This window comes from Hermetia illucens, chromosome 3 (assembly GCF_905115235.1).
Source record: "Hermetia illucens chromosome 3, iHerIll2.2.curated.20191125, whole genome shotgun sequence".
Lineage (NCBI taxonomy): Eukaryota > Metazoa > Arthropoda > Insecta > Diptera > Stratiomyidae > Hermetia > Hermetia illucens.
The window spans coordinates 157,513,285-157,534,700 of record NC_051851.1 but is presented as its reverse complement, the minus strand read 5'-3'; the positions used below and the strand labels follow the sequence as shown (position 1 = coordinate 157,534,700).

Sequence of the window (21,416 nt, the reverse complement as noted above, 5' to 3'; positions counted from 1 at the left end):
GGGATCAACCAAGAATTTCCAGTTATAAAACGCCTCGCTTTGTTGAACTTGACAAACTTAAAAGAAATTGTCTTGGAAGAAGTTTTCACATTTTGTAATATTCAGAGACGAAGTAAGGTTCACCCTGCATGAATGCCAAAAGAAACCTTACTGGTGTTCGTGGTCTAAGTGAACCTTTTTTCCTCCTACCTCGTCAGGCCTGGTGCCAACTTATTCGGCCTAACTTCAAGTAAAAATCACCGAGTGCCACCGTGATCTCTTTTTAAAAGTTGAAGCAATACCTCTGAGGAAAGAGATTATAGTAAAGAAAATTAGACAAAATACGACAAAGAAGCTGAAGGAGATAGCACAAATTTATCTTGTCTTACAAATAAATCTATGGTTCTCTTTGATCATAAGATATATGTGTGCGAAGTAAAAAAAGTGGGATTTGCCCATTCGGAATAACTAATTAGAACGTCAATTTGATTTAATTAATAGGAAAAATAAATTCTGGGATCTTCTATTGCTAGGAAAATCTAGATATTAGGGAATTATTTAATTATTTAATTAGTAACTGAAGTGTAGATACTAAAGTGGATTCGATTGAAGGAACCATTCAAAAAATGTCCTAGTGGTCATGCCAAGTATAGGGTCAATTTTTTCTTGTTTTTCTTACATTATATCTTCGGGCACTTATTTGTTCACAGATTCATCGAATTTCCTTGAAAATGCATTCATCCGGAAATCCCTGGCGAACCGCAGCATCATCTTTGACGAGCTCTGCACTCAGATACTTATTTTCTGGCCAATAAAACTGTTTAGTGCTCGTTGGACTCTAGCCAAGAAATTCTTTATCATAACGTCATGACCTTAGCCCAGAATATTGTCTTTGCTAAGGCAGAAGAAATAACCCTGAATGAGAATCTACAATCTACACTTTATGAATGTAATTAATACTTTGATCGCCACTTATTTTTGACTTTCAAGTTCATGCAAAAGTTTGTCTTCAGATTCATTCAGCGCTGCTTATGTACGAGTATAGATTCTTCGGTATAATACATTAGTCAACGCTTGAGGACTCCCTGTTTCGATTTTTTCCTAGATTTTTGTATCTGTGTTTAACAAATGTTTATTTATTATTGAGGATGTAGGAGTAGGCATGCATGTGCGTCCAGAAAGAATATTTATTCTTCATATCCGGATATTCCCGATGGGTGGTACTTTCATGAAGATGCTCTCTGCGAAGTATTTTGATCAAATTAAAATTTTGTTAAATATGAAATACGTGCATACAACACAATTAATCTAATTTTAATAATAGAGAAAATCATATTTTTTGAGGTCTTTATTGCCACCTGTTCCAATTTATTATTTTATTTTTGAAAAATTCCCGGAAACTCCTTGAATAATGGCTATCTAGCTTTTGTGGTACGATGATATTTAGGAGCTGGAATTTGGAATTTTGACGATGAGTGATCTACATAACAGTAACGGTAATTGGTAGGCGAAGAAAATTACAAACTTATTTTTTGCCAGATGATCTGTCTGTTTTTAAACTCTTCATCCCACTTAAAAAATAGTCACTTTGCGTGTCAAAAAATGCCTGGAAAATAAAGTGGCTATTTCGGCGTTTGCGAATGACCTCAAATGTAATGTGGTTCTGGTGAAAAACGTTTGCCTCAGCTTCTCTCGTTGGTAGCTTCCCCTAATTAACGTTTTGTGTAGAACAAAACCTTATTAAAATTGTTGTATTGTCTGTCTTTTTTGTAAGGAAGTGGAAATCTTCAAAAGACTCCTGCCTGGACACGCCAGGTAGGTTAGGTAGGTATCAGTGGCCGCTCCGAGGAGCCCAATTAGCGCTTTGGTGAACCGTTTGATACCACATACTCCTAAGACTGTGACTGTTGTTATAGGAACAGGGAAGCAGAGTCCAGCCGGCGCGGATCTTCAGAGCCAGCCCGTAGCATTCACGAAGGAAAACAGCTCTCCGACCCTGCAGCTAGAAATCTCGCTGAGGTGTCCAAAGAATGGTTTACCCAGTGTCCGCAGCCTGACTCGAGCCAGAGCTGGGCAATCGCAGAGAAAGTGCATGAGGGTTTCCCTTCCTTCTCCGCAGCTTCGGCAATGCGAGTTGTAGGGTAAGCCGAGCCTAGCGGCATGGTCCCCTATGGGCCAGTGCCCCGTGCAGACCGCCGTAATCTTGAATGCATTTGCACGCGTCTGGTACAGGAGCTCACGTGATCGGGCTATGTTATAAGCGGGCCAAATTCTCCTTGACTTGGCACAGCTTGTAAGCCTTTGCCTGCCCAATCCGTCAACCCGCTCATTCCCCTCTATGTTCCTATGCCCGGGAACCCAGAGGAGAGTGACCTTGAGCGTGCCGCCCAGATGGTTGAGCGCGTCTCTGCACTGCCCTACCAGCCGGGAAGATGTCGTCGTTGAGTACAAAGCCTTGATGGCCGCTTGGCTGTCGGTCAGAATGGCTATGTAACGCTTGGGGCTTGAATCACGCTCCAGCCATCGAGAGACTTCCAATATCGCCAGTACTTCCGCCTGGAATACACTGGTGAAACCTGGGAGACCATACGACTTAGATACACCGTGTATATTCGAGAAAACCCCCGCGCCGACTCCATAGGCCATCTTTGATTCATCCGTAAAGAATACCGTGTCATAGTCTTGCAACACGCCGCCGGTCTTCCACTTTGCCCTGGTTGGAAGGTCCACAGCAAAGTTTCTCGTGAAGTTCAGCTTGCGTGTGACATAGTCCATAGGGAATGCCCAGATTTCGCGAGGTATTTCGTCCAGCATGCTACTGTAGTCATAAGACTTCGCTGCCCAGTATCCAGACTCATGTAGTCTGACGGCACTGCACGCTGCAACATATTTAATATGGAGGTCTAGGGGAGGAGATGCAGAGGTACATTGAGAGCATCTGCCGGGCAGGACTGCAGAGCCCCTGTAGCACCTGCACACGCGGTTCTTTGAATCCTATTAAGCTTCGTTCTATTGTATTTCTTCCTCAAAGCCTGCCACCATACAATAGAGCCGTACGTCAAGATCGGACGCACTACAGTGGTGTACATCCAGAGAACCATCCTCGGCCGGAGACCCCATTTCTTTGCAAAGGTTCTCTTACAGGCCTTCTTAACCCTCAGTTCTATGTTCAACCTCCAATTTAGCTTAGGATCCAAGATTACACCCAGATACTTTACATTAGAGGAAAGAACCAATCTTTGTTCATTCAGCCGTGGTAGATGGAATTCAGGTATCCTTGTCTTGGTGGTGAATAGCATCAGTTGCGTTTTGGTTGGGTTTATGCTGAGTCCGCATCTTGCGGCCCACAGGCACACCTTTCGCAACGCTCCTTCCATGATGTCGCTCATAATGGACACGCCAGAGTATGGGATTTTTACCACTAAACCCACCCAACCAACCCCCCCTGCCCCGTAGAACTACCTTAAGGTATTTCATTACGGGGCGCAGTTAGCTCACTTTAGCTATTTCTCCACTCTTCTATGCGCGACGTTCGTAACTGCGCCTTCCTCGATCAATGAGTTAATCGCATCCCAATCCTTTTGCGATGTTAGCATTCTCTTCATCACATTTTCCGGTATTAGTGCCTTACCTAAAGTTTCTTCTAGGTTTCTCCTCTCGTTCCTGAATCTCGGACAGTGATATGTGCTCTGGAACTCCCTCGCAGTTTGGACAATTGGCCGAATTGTCCAATTTAGACCTGTAGAGGTACTGGCCTGTGTGTCCACCGGCCTTTTCCCATGTGGTCCCAACGCTCCTATCATCTATTTACAGATCTTTCACTTTCCGCGTTGTTCGTCTGCTACAAAGGAGAGACTGACTTCAGATTGTATATAATCATCGTATTGGAAATGACGAATGCAGCCTCATCTAAGATGCTTCTGAAGGCAGAATACACCCTTAGGACTGTCCTCCGGTAGACCGCACGCAAGTGCACTAATTGCTTCACAAGAGTGTGACTCAGATTCCTCAAGATGCTTTGCGACTACAACCAATACTATATCATCGGTATAACACACCACCGTGCCCTCCTCCGAAACCGGAAGGTTAAGTACATCATTGTACATGATGTTCCATAGTAGTGGACCAAGTGGGACACCCGCGGAGATAACGTACTCCTTGTGTCCATCATCGGTGTCAGACCAGAGCGTCTCTTCTCGCAGGTAGCTATCGACAATAGCTGCAAGATAGGTGGGAACACCAGTCGTGGTCAGCCACTTTCGTATAAGCTCCCAATTGGCTGAATTAAATGCATTCTTCACGTCCAAGGTCACCACCACGCAATATTTGCTGGTAATTCTCCTTCCGTGAATTGCATTTTCGGAGAAGCCAGTAATAATTTTGATGGCATCAATGGTTGATATGGCTTTACGGAACCCATACTACCAATCTGAAAGGCCTCCCTGGCTTTCGACGATTGAGAGTAATCTATTGTAAATTACCCGCTCCAACATTTTCTTCATAGTGTCCAGAGAGCATATGGGTTTATAAGAGGATGGTTGGAAGCTTCCGCCGCTTCCATGCTGTCAGGAATACCTTCTCGGACATGCACCCTTCTAATGATTGAGCGAACATATCTGGTCTGAATTGTACGGCGTGTTTAAGGGCTCTGTTTGTTGTGCCGTTTAGGCACGGAGCTTTGCGATCAGCTACTCTGTAGCAAATCTTCAACACCTCAGCCATGGTCACTGCATGTATTGCCGTTATATTCAGAGATATTTGAAATTTGTCAGTGCCCCTCTCTTGCTGGGGAAACAAGAGAGTAGAGCACGTGATCTGTGGTGATGACCGTCCTCTCAAGCGTCCCATCATAATTCTGTAGGCGCTACCTCATGGATTAACATGCACATCCGAGCATGAGCTCCTTAAAGCATATCCTCTTTCTCCGCTGAATGGCAAACTTACGGTTTTTTGAGGTTTTTTCGGGCTACCTGGTAAACATGCTCCTTATGTCCCTAATAACTCTTTCCGACCGCCCTCTGAAGCGTTTGTCTTGCTCGGCGGAGGCTGATAGAAGGCTGGCCAATTCACTATTTCATCGGTAGTTCGTTCTTCTACCGTGGAATGAACACCTTATACGCATGGATGCGTCACATGTCTTGGCGATGCATTGTGTGACATGGAGAACTTCTTTCGTGGGACCACTTGCCTTAGTATGTTGGCCTAGCCACATTTCCAAGAAGCTTTCCTAGTCCAATATTTTTACAGAGCATCCCTGGCCTGTGGCTCCCTCCTCAGTTCAAAAATGATTGCCTGGTGATCGTTCCTTGCCCTTTGCGAAATGTGCTTGCGTCACATTTATTGGCCAAAACTAAATCCAGCTGGGCAAAAGCCTCTAAAAGACTTCGGGCCCTTGCGCTATTTTGTGTCGGTTTGAGTATTACCATAGGTTTTTCTTAACTTTTTTATAAACGACCTTCGTCCATCCACCATTTCCGTTCCCCTTAGGTTTCCCTTCGATTGCTGACGGGTCCCCTATGACACTGTTGGAATAGCAAATTTCGACTTTTCCTTGGCACCTCCTGCGACCTATAATAGAGGACCGTAATGGCTCTCACCATAGCTAGGTGAACATTGTCCTTGATGAACTCGGACAACTGAATTATTTTTGCTCCAAGCTGTTTGAAAGGTAGTTCCTTCGAATTAGGGCTTTATTCTCTATGAGTCTTGGTCGTATTACTCCTTCCAAACGCGCTTTCCGCCGTAGCATTTAACGTGCTTTTCTGCGTTTTATACTTTGCCGTCTTTGGCATTGGTGGAGAGCGAAGAATTGAGGAGCTTCTCCTGAATGGGTTAATTTCTTTCTTGGAGTACCTCTTGTGGTTCTCCCTCTTGGTCAAATGCGGTGGGTGTCGAAACCGCTTTAGTCAACCCATCATTTTTTGCATTCGTAATAGGCGTCCTATGGCAGAATCTTGCTTCGCTTGAATACCTCCTTCTCCAACTCTAAATTACTTGTGGCATTAGACGCCACGGTGGCCAAGTTGTCGACCACCGAGGTACTGCGGTCGAAACATATCGACGGCTGGGAGTCCGCTTGCTCACTCCCAAGAATCGCCGGTACTGGAGTTCCGAACCCCTGCACTGTAAGTTTCCTCCTTTTCCTTCTTCCATGTTGGTTTTATTTTCTGGGTTTCCTTCCCATAGACATTTGGTCCACGCACCAAAGATGAGCAAACTTCAGCCAATGTACAGTCAGAAAAGAAAAGTAAAGCAACACGTATTTACACATCAATAATTCACCAGCCGGAGATCTGGCACTCCTCACAGGTCTGTCTGTCTGTGACATGCATTTTTCCCAGAAACGGTTATAGCGATTAAAGTCAAATTTGGGGGAGAGGTGAGAACTGTGAACGCTCTCGCATACAGTGACATGATTCTACTTCGAATTTTTTCCGACCAACTACACCAAGGAGTTGATCAATTCATTCTCAAGGTTTGGCATTATTTACTCTGGGTTCGAGTGCCGGTAAGTCATCGATGTTTGTGTCAGTCTTTGTCCCGCTCCTGTGGGCTTATTCCGTTGACCAAGTCTGTGAATGATTGTTGATAACTACCAGAGAATATTTCAGCTTACAAAAAATATTTCGCTCAAAGCGACCCTTAGGGTCAAGGTTATCACTGTACAAGATGACGATTTTGCCATTCGGAGCACCGGGTTCTTTACAAACGGAATTGGTAGCTGGGGGAGAATCTGCCGAATTTTCGAACGATTTCCTAACATACACAACGAAAAAATCTTTAAATGATATCGCGATCGTTTGGCTGCGAATAAAATCCTGCTCAAAAGGCCGCAATGGATGGATCATCTAGTCCGGTATGGTAAGGACGAAGATGGTTCAGTCCAGAAAATCTGCACCTATAGTAGAAACGATAAAAGAAAACAGTCCTTGCCTTAGATGGAGCGATGGGGTAGACGAAGATATTAGGTACGACATTTATATATCAGTCCGCGGCTTACCATCCCATGTAGTACTTGCAGCAGTACTTTAGAATTCTGAATTCTTCAACATAATGTAGTGCCTTACCGATGAGTGGAAGACAAAGTGCCAGTACTGCCTTACAGTTGTCCAGTTTCTACAGAGTAAAGATGAAAGTACCTTAGAAGTGTCCTCTATGACGAAGAATACACACGCTTTCTGCTTTCAGAAGACGCCCGCCAAGGGGTATAAGCTCGACACTGTTTAAATGGGGCACTGGGAGGGTACCAGAATGGCTTCCCTCCATCACTCTTATGTGCCAACCATCCCATTCGTTTTTGTTCCTTTATGCTTTCCGGGCATTTTCAGGACGTGCACTTTTTGGGCATGGTAAACTTTTGGCATGCATATATGGCTTATTTCCATCCAAGGCTGAGGGGCACATGAGCATATATAGTTAGATCCATCCAAGTTTGCAGATTCTTTGGAATATGAAGAATTCTCTGCCTTCAAAGACTTTGTAAGGTTCGGATTTTCTGTTGGAACAATTTCAACAGCTGCTACTACCAAAAGAAGGACCGTGCCCTGGTATTGGGAGGATCATATCGCTGCAAATTTGTTGAGCAACTTTTTCGATTCTAATCTCTGCTTCACCGACTTGAGGGTAGTTTCCTATGCTACGAAATCTAATTCTGCGAAGAAGCATTGAAAGCGATCCTTTTAGCTTTTCTAGCCCCTAAAATGCTTTGCTGCCTGTGTGATTGTTCCGACATACGATTAAGGTTAGCTTCTAGGCGGACAGGTAGCTTTTCTAGTATTTTGCTACCTCTGTGCCATATCAACCATTGTTTTCTGGGTGAATAAGTATTCTAGTGTAGAAGCAACATATGTTTAATATATTCCTTGAGTGCTTTTTGGTATTTTTACTGGTGTCGTCCTGAAGTATAGTAGTGTTTTTATAAATGTTTGTCTTTCAATTGATTTTAATGATCATAGTGCTGGCGGTCACTGTGCGGGCATTGTTGGTTTTCATACCATTTCAGGTAATTAACTAAAGTATTAATGATAAACCTAGATCTACAGTAGACCCTAAATCGTTGACGGATTCCATTTTAAAATATCATATTTTAGTTTCGAAAGTCTGTTATTGTCAGGTAATAGGGAGGGATCGGTGGGCTATACTAGGATTATCGTTGGATACCCTCATTGCAGTTACGTGAATTGCATCGAAAGCTGTCAAGAATATCAGTGTGACCATGAAAGGCAGTGTTTGGGTTATTAAGACTTCCAATAGCTAGTTTCGGCTGAATGGTATGTTTTACAGAAAATGAGAAAATTAAGGGAGCATGACGTGAACGGCGTGATGAGTACATAAAAACTAAAAATTTCCTGGCATTCATATCTTGTTTTTACCAAGCCATAGGAGGCTCTCCTGGTAATGAAAGTTGGTTTTGGAACTTTTGCACAGAGGACATTATTAAAATTTCCATTGGGGGCTTTACACCACTAAAAGCATTTTTAAAATTCATGTCCACTGAGGTCTTAAAATTTGGGCTTTATTTCGTTGAATACCGCCACTGGTAGGTTAAGTTTGTGCTATAAAAAACAACGTAGCTATATATCGCTGGTAGCGACCTCGGAAGGCCTGTTTTGTCTACTCTTATTTTAGGCCCTTTACGGATATCCCTATAAAGAAATTTAGTTGACAGTTTGTCCTGAAGGTAAAAACTTGTCTGAATATTTCCCCTACTCTTAAAAAGCAAATTAGAATAAATCCGTTCTTTGATTTTGTCATTTGAGCCTTCTTCGATGAAATTTATTAGTGTACCACTCCTTACTTGTCGCTTTGATTCATGACTTCTTCTTCATTCTTTGCCTCAATCCTTGCCCCGGTCAGTAGCGGGATGGGGTTGTCTTGATCAAAAGCGCCATTTTTCTTGGTCACAGATTTGGTCCCGGTGAAATCAGGGGGCCCTCAAATTACCATCTAGCATATCAAGCCATCGCTGCTTCAGTCGGCCTTTTGGTAATTTCTCATCGATCCTTAAACAAATCTTAGCTAATGAGCTTTTGTTAGCGTGAATTACATGACCATCGCATCGGAGATGGAATTTTTGCACGGAGGTTGCAATTCCATATCTCCTGTTGATCTAACCCAACATGCTTGACTTCATAATTGTGGGGCGGCGTTTATTGTCTTTGATGGTCGGCCGATACTTGGTGCCATAGGGGGTAACAAGGTGAACGACGCTGCGGTAAATTTTGGATTTCAATAGGTGGTTGGTCGCAAAGAACATTAGTTCTACAGTGCCACTTCATTCAGATTGTGCTCAGGGATTGATTTCAGGTGCATAAATTGTTCAAAAAAAGGCCACTAGCGGTTGAGTGCAGCGCAGAGGAGACTCGCCAGGCGCGGCCTCACAAAGCCGAAAAAACAACAAAAAAGTGGGAGTAAGTTGTTTTCCATTTGGTTCGGTCTGAGATCAAGTAGATCTGGACTTAGAATTCCTCATATCCAAAAAAAGAAACTGTCAATTCTCAGCAAAATTGCCGCCATTGACAGTCGTAGTGCTTGTTTCATTAAGTTGAATCGTCATTAATTTTTTTTTATTTAGATTTAGTCTCATACCGTGTTGCATGAGTTGATCATTCCATTTTTCGGACACGTTGCTCGAGATCAGGGTTTTCTGAGTAGAGAGCTGAGTGCCTCGCGTGACAGTGTCTATGGCAAGAACAGCGGGACTTATTTTTGGGATCGCCGCAGAACAGTATCACCCCATGCACAAACTTCTCCGGCACCAGTTGTTGCTGTAGAGTATACCAGTTGAGTTTGTGTGATACATGGTTAAACGGCTTCTCTAGATTTAGAAATGCAATGTAGAGAGGTGATGCCTCTTAACTTACCAAAAAGGCGGAAAAGTAGTACTAGCTAGTCGACGAATTGAAGTCAGATAGCAGTGGAACTACAGATTCGCAAAGAATAAATTGGAGAGATTTTAGGTGAACATTTATGTCTGAAAAAATCATTGCACGTTGGATAAAGCGAATGCTCACACCGCTCGACAAGCTACAAGGGATCGAGAGCTATAAAGATTTTTTGCGCTTGTGACTTAGTGATTTCAATGAAAAACGTAACTGAATTATAACCATTGATAAAGCCAGGATTCGCCAGTAGGATCCGGAGCCTGAGTGCGTATGACAGTCGTACAGAAGAGACGAAGCAATTTGGCGGGCGGGATAATGTTTATGCAAGATAACGCAGCCGTTTACACCGCCTAGTTTGTGAGCGATGCCTTAAAAGCGAAATAGACCACCCACCTTTCAAACCAGACCTAGTTCCCAGTGACTTTTTCCTTTTTTCACATTTATAAAGCTGTTATTGGTGACGTTTTTATGCTGCTTTATCCGGAGGATGTTTTTGGAGTTAAATGGGAGATGACATCTTTCCTCAAACATCTCGACTAAGCTGATGACATCGGTTTGTTCTCCTATCAGGTTATGGACCTTGATCAAATGGAAAGAAAGGCAAGTGGAGTTGGACTGAAGATAAACACCAACAAAACCAAGGTTCTCAATGTGACACTGGGGGGTAGTGCATTGAAGAAATCGATCAATCTCTATGTCTAGGAGGAGTGATTTCTACCCACGGTGGCCCGAACTGTATATTGCCTGACGCGTTAACAGCGCTAGATCCGTGCTCGCAGCCCTGTCTAAAATTTGCAAATGCAGTAATCTCAACACTAAGACCACGTTGTATTTCTATAATATATGGGAGTAGCACATGGAAACTGACCCCAATTATCACTCGAAGGCTCCAAGGCTTTGACAACACCTGTCCGCGGAGTAAGCCGGCCTAATACTATTACAAACAAAGAACTTGGTCGGCCCACAGACCTAACACGCATTAGCGCTTTGATCGAAACTTGGAAATGGCTTGTCTACTGCATACTACATACATTAAAGAGGGGCGACAATTGCATTACAGACTACGCCATGTACTGAAATCCACTCTTCCAAGATTGCCGACGAATGAGTCGCCCCAAGGGCACTTGATGTAGAACAGTAGAGGAGGACTCCAGGCACCTCAGCAAATCGTGGGCGAACTAAAGGACATTTCTGGTAACTGCATGATAATCATATATGTATATAAATAAATTTACAAAAAGAGTTAACGGGACAAGCCTTTTTAGACGAGAGTAGATGGATCAGTAGATGGATTATATGAAAAGTGTACTTCAATGTATTACACTGAAAAACAAAAAAATATAAATCCAAACAGGCAAGGCTACGCTGAAGAATACTTCGACGGGTCAAGGGGCTGCGTCTTGCTCTGTCGTAAATAGTTATAAGCCTGCTCACAACAGTTTGTGAAGCTTCTATGTTCTTGGAGAACACGCAGCCGTAACGAGCTTTCTATGTATTGGTGCGTAGCCGAAATTGCCGGGAGTGGCACAAACCCAGCCTTTTGGTATAGTATTGAAATGAAAAAGAGGAGGCATGCACCGGAAGGGCAAAGTACAGATGATCTAGAAGGAAACTTCGCGGCGCAATAAATAAAATCAAAACTTGCCGCTGGCAGGAGTTTTTCGACAAGACGGAAAAATTGAAGCTCTGCGGAGACTCTATTCACTTAAGAGGATAAAGGTTACGTCGGAGATGGCATAGTGCTCTATCCAGAGGCCGGATCTCTTGTACACTTCCTGCTAAGTATCGACATTCTAGAAAAATTGTGTCTGGTTATGAAAATGATGTTGCTGTACTTATAGTTATATTGCCTAAGAAGAGCATCCTAGTTTTGGGTCTATGAGATCAAGACGATGATAGAATCAACGCCAATGGCTAAGTACTTTAGATTGATGATGGCTCACAAATGGACTTATTCGAGCAAATCAAAGCAAAGGGGGGCAAAGCTACAGGAACAAGTTTCGACCATAATTCGATCAATAGCGAATTTCAGGGGCCTTACCTCCAATATACACTGAACGAGTGGCAACTTTCTTGAGAAAACGAGTCGACAGGCGAATGAGTAACCCAGCTGCAGAAATGAAAACATGGTTCATTTGCAAGCCAAGCGGGCTTGGAAGCTATCAGCCTTATCTGCACAAGATAGGTAAGGCACGATCTCTTGAATTTTGGTGGTATGGCAAAGAGCAATATTTAATTAACACATGTAGAGACGTTATTATCATATGAGACCGCGATATTTTTGAGCCATATCGCAGAAGGTCCTCTGCAGATCACTTATGTGTCGGCCTTGGACTTGCTCGAACAAATCTTCGAACGACATACATTTCACCGAGTTGCCACTGAGTGCAGGTGACAATCGGGAATTTAGACATCTTAAACAGATTTCTTAACCGTATCCATCCGGTGAGGTTCCGCCCCTTGTGAATGAAGTGGTTAGTCAACATATCATGCGTATACGAACTGTTTCTTCAAGCAGAAGAGAAATTATTTCGGTCATCAATGCACTGAAACGGAGGGCTTGACGGGCTCCCTATAGAGTTATTTATCGCTGCCCCTACAATTACTGCACATCTGCTACTTCCACTCTCACTGAAATCTTGGAAATCCAAGCCGTTCCCCAGAGAGTAGAAGAAGGGAGATGGTCGTTAAGATTTCAAAAAATAGAATCTGTGTGGGGTATGACAATTGGAAGGGTATCTGAATCCTCTCTGCCGTCGCAAAGCTAATCGTTAAAATAATCGATGAACGCATCAAAGAACATCTCGAAAATTTGATTGACAGAGAGCAGGCTGGTTTTCGCTCCGGACTCTCATGCATTGACCACATCAACGCTCTACGGATCATTTTGGTGCAGTGCGCGGAGTTCTTTAATCTACTCTTCATCGATTTCGTAAAAGCTTTCGATAACGTAAATAGGGCGTGTATCCGGCATGTTCTACATAGGAGGGGCATTTCGGAGAAGCTAGGTAAAAGCTAAGAGGAATTTGAGGTCCAAAGCAGAGTCCACCAAGGTTGCATTTTGCCACCGGAATTATGACTTCTTGTTATTGGTGAAGTTCTTTATGCTGCCTTGTCCCGTGGACGTAGAGGAGTTCAAAAGACGATGCCTTTTTTTCTTACACACCTAGCCTACGATGGTTTTCAGTACTACGGGCCACGGGGACTATACCTATCTGTATTAATGGGCAGAGTATAGAGAGCGTTGTTCAATTTATTTTAGGAAACGTGGTTTCTCTCGACGGTAGCACCGAACTGGATGTTGCCCGACGCATTAACAGCGCTAGATCTGCTATTGCTACTTTGCTTAAAATCGGGAAATGCAGGTTTTTCAACATTTAAATTAAGTTGAGATTGTTTTGTGAAAATGTTCTTTCTGTGTTGCTATATGGGAGTAGCATATGGAGAGTGACTCCCATTGTCACTCGAAGGTTCCAAATCTTTATGAATAAATGTCTGCGTCGTATCATCGGAGTATGCTGCTCTGATTTGATTACAAACGAAGATCTTGGTCAGCGCATAGGCCTGGCACCCCTCTATATTATATGATCGGAAGACGGAAGTGGCAGTGGATGGGTCACACATTAAGGAGGAGCGACAGTAGCATTGCTGCTTACGCCATGCAGTGGAACCCACTCTCCCCAGATGTCCGGCAAGTGGATCGTGACAAGAGCACTTGGCGCAGGAGAGTAGAGGAGGAGTGCGAGCTGGTCGAAAGTCCTGGGGGAGCTGAAGCGCTTTTCCGTGGACCAGATGCGAAGGCGTGTAGGTGTGGTTGACGCGCTATACTGAATCAATGAGTAGTACGCCAAAAAAAGAGTCATTAATTATGGAGTTTTGAGTTTTTTTGAGATCTCGTATGACCGGACTATTGAACTGCATTCTCTTAAATTAGGATAAAAGTGAGAACAAGTAGCTGACTTCACTTCCAAGTGCATGACAATACACATATCCATTTAGATCTATATTAACGGTTTGAGTACATTCCTCCCTAGATTCCTAAGCTAGTGGTCTATGTTGCTACTATGTTGTTAGAAAATTAAAAATACTTGGAAAATTAACTTAATTGAATATTTCGTTATGGAATTGCTACGGCTCATAAAGATCTACTTGGAAGCCCATGTGAGAGAAACACCATGTGCTAACGCATGAAGGGTCGTTACTATTTGAATAATGAATGGGTTCAGAAGTCACTTCATATTAAACAGAAAGTGGGTTTCAAGGGCACAGGAATTTTAAATCAATTTAATTTTTTGAATAAGAAAGGAGATTGAACTGCGCCGTATCTTAGATATAGGAACGTAGTTTGTTCACTTTGTATCTATTTATGGGAAGCGTTGCTGTTGCCACAAAGTCATTCCCAATACAAATGTTACTGGGTCATTGTGACAATTTGGTGTGTAATTTGTGTGTGAAGCACCTCAATAGGCTGGGGTTTGAAAGTTATTTGTTTCAACGAAATTGACATTCGTTATCACTAGTATCATTATTGGCAACATCTCAAAATTCCTGATTCCGAAATCTATTCAGTAAAAGACATTCAAACTTTAAAATCCCACAAACCATAAAATGGAAAAATGCAAGCATATTGGATGCAACAAACCAGGAACTTGTAAATGTCGTAAGGTATGTAAAACACGTGGATATCCAGTATCTTTTTGTATTTTGATTTTTAAGTTTTGCCCCAAGTTTGGGTTATTTTGTTTTCGAAAAATTGACTGCTTCCCCAAATGATCCCCCATCCCTTGCCAAATGCTGTTCAAATTAAATCCAGAACAAAATTGCGTTTTATTAAGAAGTGTTAATTGAAAAAGTCAATAACCAAAATGACCAAGTGCAGTTGTTCATGTTACATCAAATGAAAATGCAACAAGAGAAAGATGAGAAACAGAGACATGCGAACGCCGTGGCTCATCATCACCACCATGGAATTGTCACCTGTGTAAGAAAGGGATTTGAATAATTAGATGTTATGTACCTTGGAATGTTTTACAATGTCGTGACTAACAGCTTACAGGCTTTCATGTACCCAACTTAATGTGATTTGACAAAATTAAAGACTGTTATCCTCGAAATTTTACTAAAGATATTAAGTTACCAAAAAGGACGACATGTATCTTCTCCTTGATGGAATTAGAAAATAAGACGCTTCAAGCTAAGCATGGGCTAATACAAAGAATATCCCATTCCCTTTTTAGTTTTAACAAACCTTACTAAGATACGCATTTTAGGCCTGACTAATCCAAGAAATGCGACAGCCTCGAGCCTAACAGGCTAACTCACCATTACTGGTTTCAAATCTTGACACGCCTCTAACCTGCTTAACCGAAAAACAACTAACTCAAGTTTGTTTTTTGTACCACAACCTTTTTAAATTGTTGTTTATGCAGAAAGATGGGCCAATCTGTGACCTGATTACTACTCTGCATATCTGTCTTATCCTTGAATCGGTGAGTCGGAAGAGATATCTGAGTATTTCATCTATCCTTCTAGCTTGTGATATCTCTCACCAAAAAAAGTAAATAACGTCTTCCTAGAACTTCCGATTTGGACTAACACTGCTCTGCCGGAAAGTTAGTTTTTTTCCTGACTGAAGAAATCCATCCAGGCTAAGTAGTCTGTAGACCGTGGAATCAGATTTCCGTTGAATAATGTGCGGCTTTTATCTAACAAATTGCTGAAGCTTTCGCAATGTTTCTGGCTGCATAAATGTTCTGCTCTTTATTGTGAATATAGATTTTCGTATCTATTCTAATAACGTTTATTTGTTTTTAATTTACTTTTCAGGTTAAACAGTCAAATGCTCCAGTTATTTGGATTTTGGGCGGCCCCGGTTGCGGCAAGGGAACACAATGTGATAAAATTGTCAAAAAATACAATTTTAAACATTTTAGCACAGGAGATCTGTTAAGAGCCGAGGTAAGTTCATTCAGCTAAGTATATTGTAACGTTTAGGGTAGTTAGTTTTGAAGCTAGGTAGAGAAGTGCAATCTTTTCTTGAAATTGTAAACTAAATTTACGAGAAATATTATGCTACTGCGAATAATCTAAGTGAACTTAAGATACTTAACTTGAAATTACTGCGGTCCCAGGTTATGTTATGGACAACTGGCATTTTTGGGATCAACAAATGTCTCAAATCCAAAATTTACCGCACGGTGTCGTCCACCTTAGTAGTAGTCCTCTTAAGTATCTGAGTGTTGGCTGACTATAAAAGCAATGAACGGCGCCCCGCGGTAATGGAGATGAAAAGGTTGCCTTGAACCAGTGTCGATAGGAAACGACCGAAAGACCGGTTGCAACAAGGTTGGTTTGATACTTTGGACGGTGATTTGAGAGCCTTGCGGTTGCATCCAAATCAGGTCTTTGACAAAGCGAAATGGTGCAACCAATCAAGACGGCCCAAACGGCTGAAGAAGGAGAAGATGTATAAGTAGTATTGCTGGAAGCGAAGAATTTAAAGTATAAAAAAAGGTGCTAAATGGTACTACTTTGACTACCATTATTTTTGGTGCACTGCTCAAACTTTACGTTTTAATTTAACGTTTTAATTTCTTTGCAACCATCCTACAATGCCTTCCGGAAATCGTTTTTTGAGGAGTTATCCATTTATGCACCAGGATTTCGAATAATTGCTATATATATTGAATCAGGTTAATGTTTACCAGTTGGGGAGGGACATACAGTCGGTGTGGGCCATTATCATTCCCGTGCTGAGCAGAAGTGTTCTTGGAGTTGGTCCTTGAGAAGAAACAGCTGTTCTATACCTAAGACAGCATTTTGTAACAAATTAAAAAATAATACATTAAACAATTCCTTTTTAGGGATTGAGGAGTCCTAAGTCCGTGTCCATTTAATGTCTGACCGGACCAAATGGAGAGCAACTTGCTCTCACTCTTTATGGTCCACCGACTCCTCGTTTTGGATTAACACCCAAAGTTCAAAAATGAAAAGAGGGATGAAGACGGCAGCGGTTTTTTACCAGCCGCTTCGGTCACGCTGCTTCCAGGGCAGAGGTGGGGCGGCGTCTGAGGAGTTGCCTCTGCCTTGGTAAGAAACCGTAGTCGTCTTCGTTCCTCTTTTCAATACAGTAAAGTACACTTCCTTTTCATGTTCTAGTTAATAAATACCAATCTCACTATCCTCGCTCTGGTTGCCTTGGAGTCTCAAGTTAACTGATTCCCGGTACCGTGCTTAACGGTTGCATGTATGTCGCGAGTTTTAAGCTCCGTATTAGCTTACCTAAGGACATATTCAGGCCGCCACAAAGGTGAATGTTTTCTTGGTTATTCCCGGAGATAAACGAATTTACCCACAATACTCTGCTCCCCTCTTGCTTCAATCCCATGGCGGTTTTGAACGACGCGTTGTTTTCGAACTGCCAGCTTTTGCAGGAGGTCGTTTCACTTTATGTCCAAACCGCTAAGGGATATAAAAAAAAGATAATTTTGTTTTATATGCCGAGAGTTTTTCATTCCTCATATACCGGTATTTTGAGGACCAGTTGTCCTCTTTCTCCTAATTCCTCCAGAAAAACTCACTGAGGAAGAGGACAACTGGTTCTCTACAGTATATTTTTCTGGCGATTCTTTGGGCGTATTTTTATTTCTTCTTCTTATTTGAAGTTTCACAGTTTCTTTCGTGCCTTTCGTGCTCCAGTGACCAAATCCTCTAATTTCTTATTCTTATATGCCTTCTTCCGACAACTTTCCCCTTGAATACCTTTTACGTGACCATACCATTGAAGACGCCTTTCTCGCAATTTTTCCACGATCGGTGCAATACCATAACGATGGCAGATATCCACATTTCGGATGTGATCAAATCGGTATCATGGACTAGTCCAACGCAACATCTTTGTCTCCATTACCGCAAGACGCCGTTCGTTGTCTTTTATAGTCGGCCAACACTCAGAACTATAGAGAATGACAGGACGGACGGCATTGCAGTAAATTCTAGATTTGAGACGTTCGTTGATATGTCGATCACAAAGAACACCAGTTGTGGAACGCCACTTCATCCAGGTTGCGTTAATGCGTGAAGCAATTTCATAATGCTAATACTCTTGGGGCGATCCATTTGTCGGCCATCTTGGGTGTTTCATCGCATGGCGTAGCGTTGTCGCACTGTGTAACCATTTTCGCCTTCCGATCACCTCACGTATTGGTGCTAGGCCTGTGCGTGTGAAATAATATTAGGCCAGCGTTCTTCGATGGTACGTCACAGACAAATGTTTGACGCTTTTGAGGGACAGTGGGGGTAATTTTCCATGTACTACTCTTATATAGCAGCACAGAGAGAACACTAGCAAAGAACAGTCTCAACTTGATCTTCGTGTTGAAATACCCGCATTTTCAGATTTTAGCCAAGGCAGCGAAGGAGGATCTAGCGCTGTTAACGTAACGAGCGACATCTTGTTCGGTGCTACCATTGGCAGAAACCACGCTCCCTAGATATGCAAATTGATCCATGCTTTCGGTGTTCTTTCTATTAATGCATATAGGGAAAATGCGATGACGTGTCAGACTGAAGACCTTGATTTTGCTGGTGTTTATCATCTACCTTCTTCTCTTTCCAAATCCAGAGCCATTTCGCCAAAGTCCTTGATCCGATGATAGAGCAAGTAGATGTCATGAGCTACGAAAACATTAGAAAGATCTAGTGAGTGAAGTCAATAAAGCGCTGCTGAAATTTTCCAACTAGAGGACACCATTCAAGGATCGGGATACCTGCAAGACTGTATTCTGCGTTTCAAGGGTGGATTCTACATGTCTCCTGAGAATTTTTTTCAAAACTCAACCCTTTTGATCCTTTTGTACATAGGTATATGTGCATAACGTTCAAATAATATCATTAGGAATTGCAATCATGCAATTATAGTCCTTTCCCTGTTTATAGCCTTTAAGACACTCAATCGATTTCCCTTAAACAAAAAAACACAGACCTCCATATAGTCTCGCATGTGAAGAATTCGATTAATTGGAAGCGGATAGACTTCAACCCCTCCTGTTACCGCTTCTTTATCATCATCATCAACAGAGCAACAACCGGTATCCGGTCAATGCCTGCCTTAATAAGGAACTCCAGACATCCCGATTTTGCGCCGAGGTCCACCAATTCGATATCCCTAAAAGATGTTTGGCGTCCTGACCTACGCTATCGCTCCATCTCAGGCAGGGTCTCCCTCGTCTTCTTTTTCTACCATAGATATTGCCCTTATAGACTTTGCGGGCTGTATCATTCTCATCGATATGGATTTAGTGACCCGCTTACCGTAACCTATTGCGCCGGATTTTATCCACAACCTGACGGTCATGGTATCGCTTATAGATTTTGTCGATATGTAGGCTACGGAATCGTCCATCCTTATGTAGGGGGCCAAAGATTCTTCGGAGGATTCTTCTCTCGAACGCGGCCAAGATTTCGCAATCTTCCGAGGAATACATGAAGACTGGCAAGATCATAGTCTTGTACAGTAAGAGCTTTGGCCCTATGGTGAGACGTTTCGCGCGGAACAGTCTTTGTAAGCTGAAATAGGCTCTGTTGGCTGCCAGCAACCGTGTGCGGATTTCTTCATGGTAGCTGTTATCGGTTGTGATTTTCGACCCTAGATAGGAGAAATTATCAACGGTCTGAAAGTTGTAGTCTTCTGTCGTTATTCTTCTTGTTTGACCTGTGCGCTTTGAGGTTGTTGGTTGGTTGATTTTTGGTGCAGAAGCTGCCACCATATATTTTGTCTTGCATTCATTGATGTGCAGCTCAAGATCTCACCCTGCCTGCTCGATCTGGATGAAGGTAGTTTGTACGTCTCGGGTGGTATTTCCAATGATGTCGATATCGTCAGTATAGGCCAGTAGTTGGATGGACTTAAAGAGGATCGTACCTCTTGCATTTACCTCAGCATCACGGATCGCTTTCTCGATGGCCAGGTTAAAGAGGACGCATGATAGGGCATCCTCTTGTCGTAGACCGTTGTTAATGTCGAATGGTGTTGAGAGTGATCCTGCTGCAGCCTAGACAGTCTTATTAATTTTGTCAGGATACCGAATTCTCTCATGGCCGTGTACAGTTTTACCCTGGTGATGCTATCATAGGTGGCTTTAAAGTCGATGAAGAGATCGTGCAACTGATGTCCATATTCCAACAGTTTTTCCATCGCTTGCCACACAGAGAAAATCTGATCTGTTGCTGATTTGCCTGTAGTGAAGCCTTTTTAGTATGGGCCAATGATGTTCTGAGCGTATGGGGTTATCCGGCCTAGCAAGATAGCAGAGAATATCTAGTTAGATGGTACTCAGCAATGTAATACCTCTATAATTGCTGCACTCCCTTTTTATGCATGACATAGGGTAATACCTCTTTGCCAGTCGTCAGGCATTGATTCGCTTTCCCACACCTTGAGTACAAATAGATGAACCACTTGGTGTAATTGGTCGCCTCCATATTTAACTAATTCGGCTGTAATTCCATCGGCTCCTGGCGACTTATGATTTTTAAGCCGATGAATTGCACGGACTGTTTATTCTATGTACTTAGTGGTGGCAGTATTTGTCCGTCGTCTTCAGTTGGGGGGACCTCCAACTCACCGATATTCTGATTGGTCAGTAATTTATCAAAATACCCATTCTGTCGGAAATCAAATTTTTCTCTTTGTCTTGGCAGAGTGTACTTTTCGAGTTCACAGACTTTTTGGTTCTTCCAGGCTTTCTTTTTGCGTCTGTGAAGCCGCTTCTCCGCTCGACGGAGCTTGTGATAAGCCCGCGGCCGCGTCCTTTGAGAATGCAACATTACTCGCTATGCAGCATTCTTCCATTTGGTTGCTAGCTTCCATTCATCGTCAAGCCAGCCGTTCCGACTTTTCTTGAAGCTGAGGCCAAGTATCTTTGTGGCTGTATCAATAATAACGTTCTTCAGGTGGTTGTGAAAATCATTTGTTGATGCTTCATCCCCAGGACCTCTGTTGACTGCGGTTATTGCGGCGTACATTTCCCTCTTATAGGTGTCGCGGAGGGCTATGTTATGGATGGCTACGGTATTCACTCTCACCTGCTTGTCAGAGGGGATTGTAGTTGTCAACGAGATAGTGGTCTGCGTTTATATTGACCCTCCTATATGTTCTGAAATTCATCAAGGCTGAGAGGTGACGGCGTTCAGTCAGCACGTGGTCAATTTGGTTGAAATTGGTCCCGTCTGGAGGGTCCCAAGTATGTTTGCGGTCCGCTTTCCGCGCAAACCAAGTACTTCCAACAACTATCTCGTGCGATACTGCTAACTGAATAATCCGCAGTCCGTTATCATTGGTATCCCTATGTAAGCTATGGAAGTCAACGTCGCCTGAATACGGGCTTCGTCCTTACTTGACTGTTGAAATCTCCAAGTATGATTTTGATATCATACTTGGGACAGGCTTCGAAGGTCCGCTAAACTGCTTTGTAGAAGGTATCCTTCTCCGACTCTGCAGTCTCCTTTGTAGGGAGGTGAACGTTTATGAGGCTTATATTTCTAAACTTGCAA

At 42.8% G+C, this 21,416-nt stretch overlaps 1 protein-coding gene across 3 annotated transcripts in view; it reads left to right on the top strand.

Moving 5' to 3' along the window:
• LOC119652891 (adenylate kinase isoenzyme 1) overlaps positions 1-21,416 on the top strand; it is a 41,269-nt gene that overhangs the window by 12,941 nt on the left and 6,912 nt on the right. Inside the window, exons 2-3 of one of the 3 annotated variants that reach the window (XM_038057258.1) lie at positions 14,743-14,844; positions 15,690-15,821. In XM_038057258.1, the coding sequence (XP_037913186.1) occupies positions 14,743-14,844; positions 15,690-15,821 (234 nt within the window). Of the gene's footprint in view, positions 1-14,391; positions 14,529-14,742; positions 14,845-15,689; positions 15,822-21,416 lie in introns of those variants that run through there. The other 2 variants (XM_038057259.1, XM_038057260.1) reach the window with 2 other exon arrangements.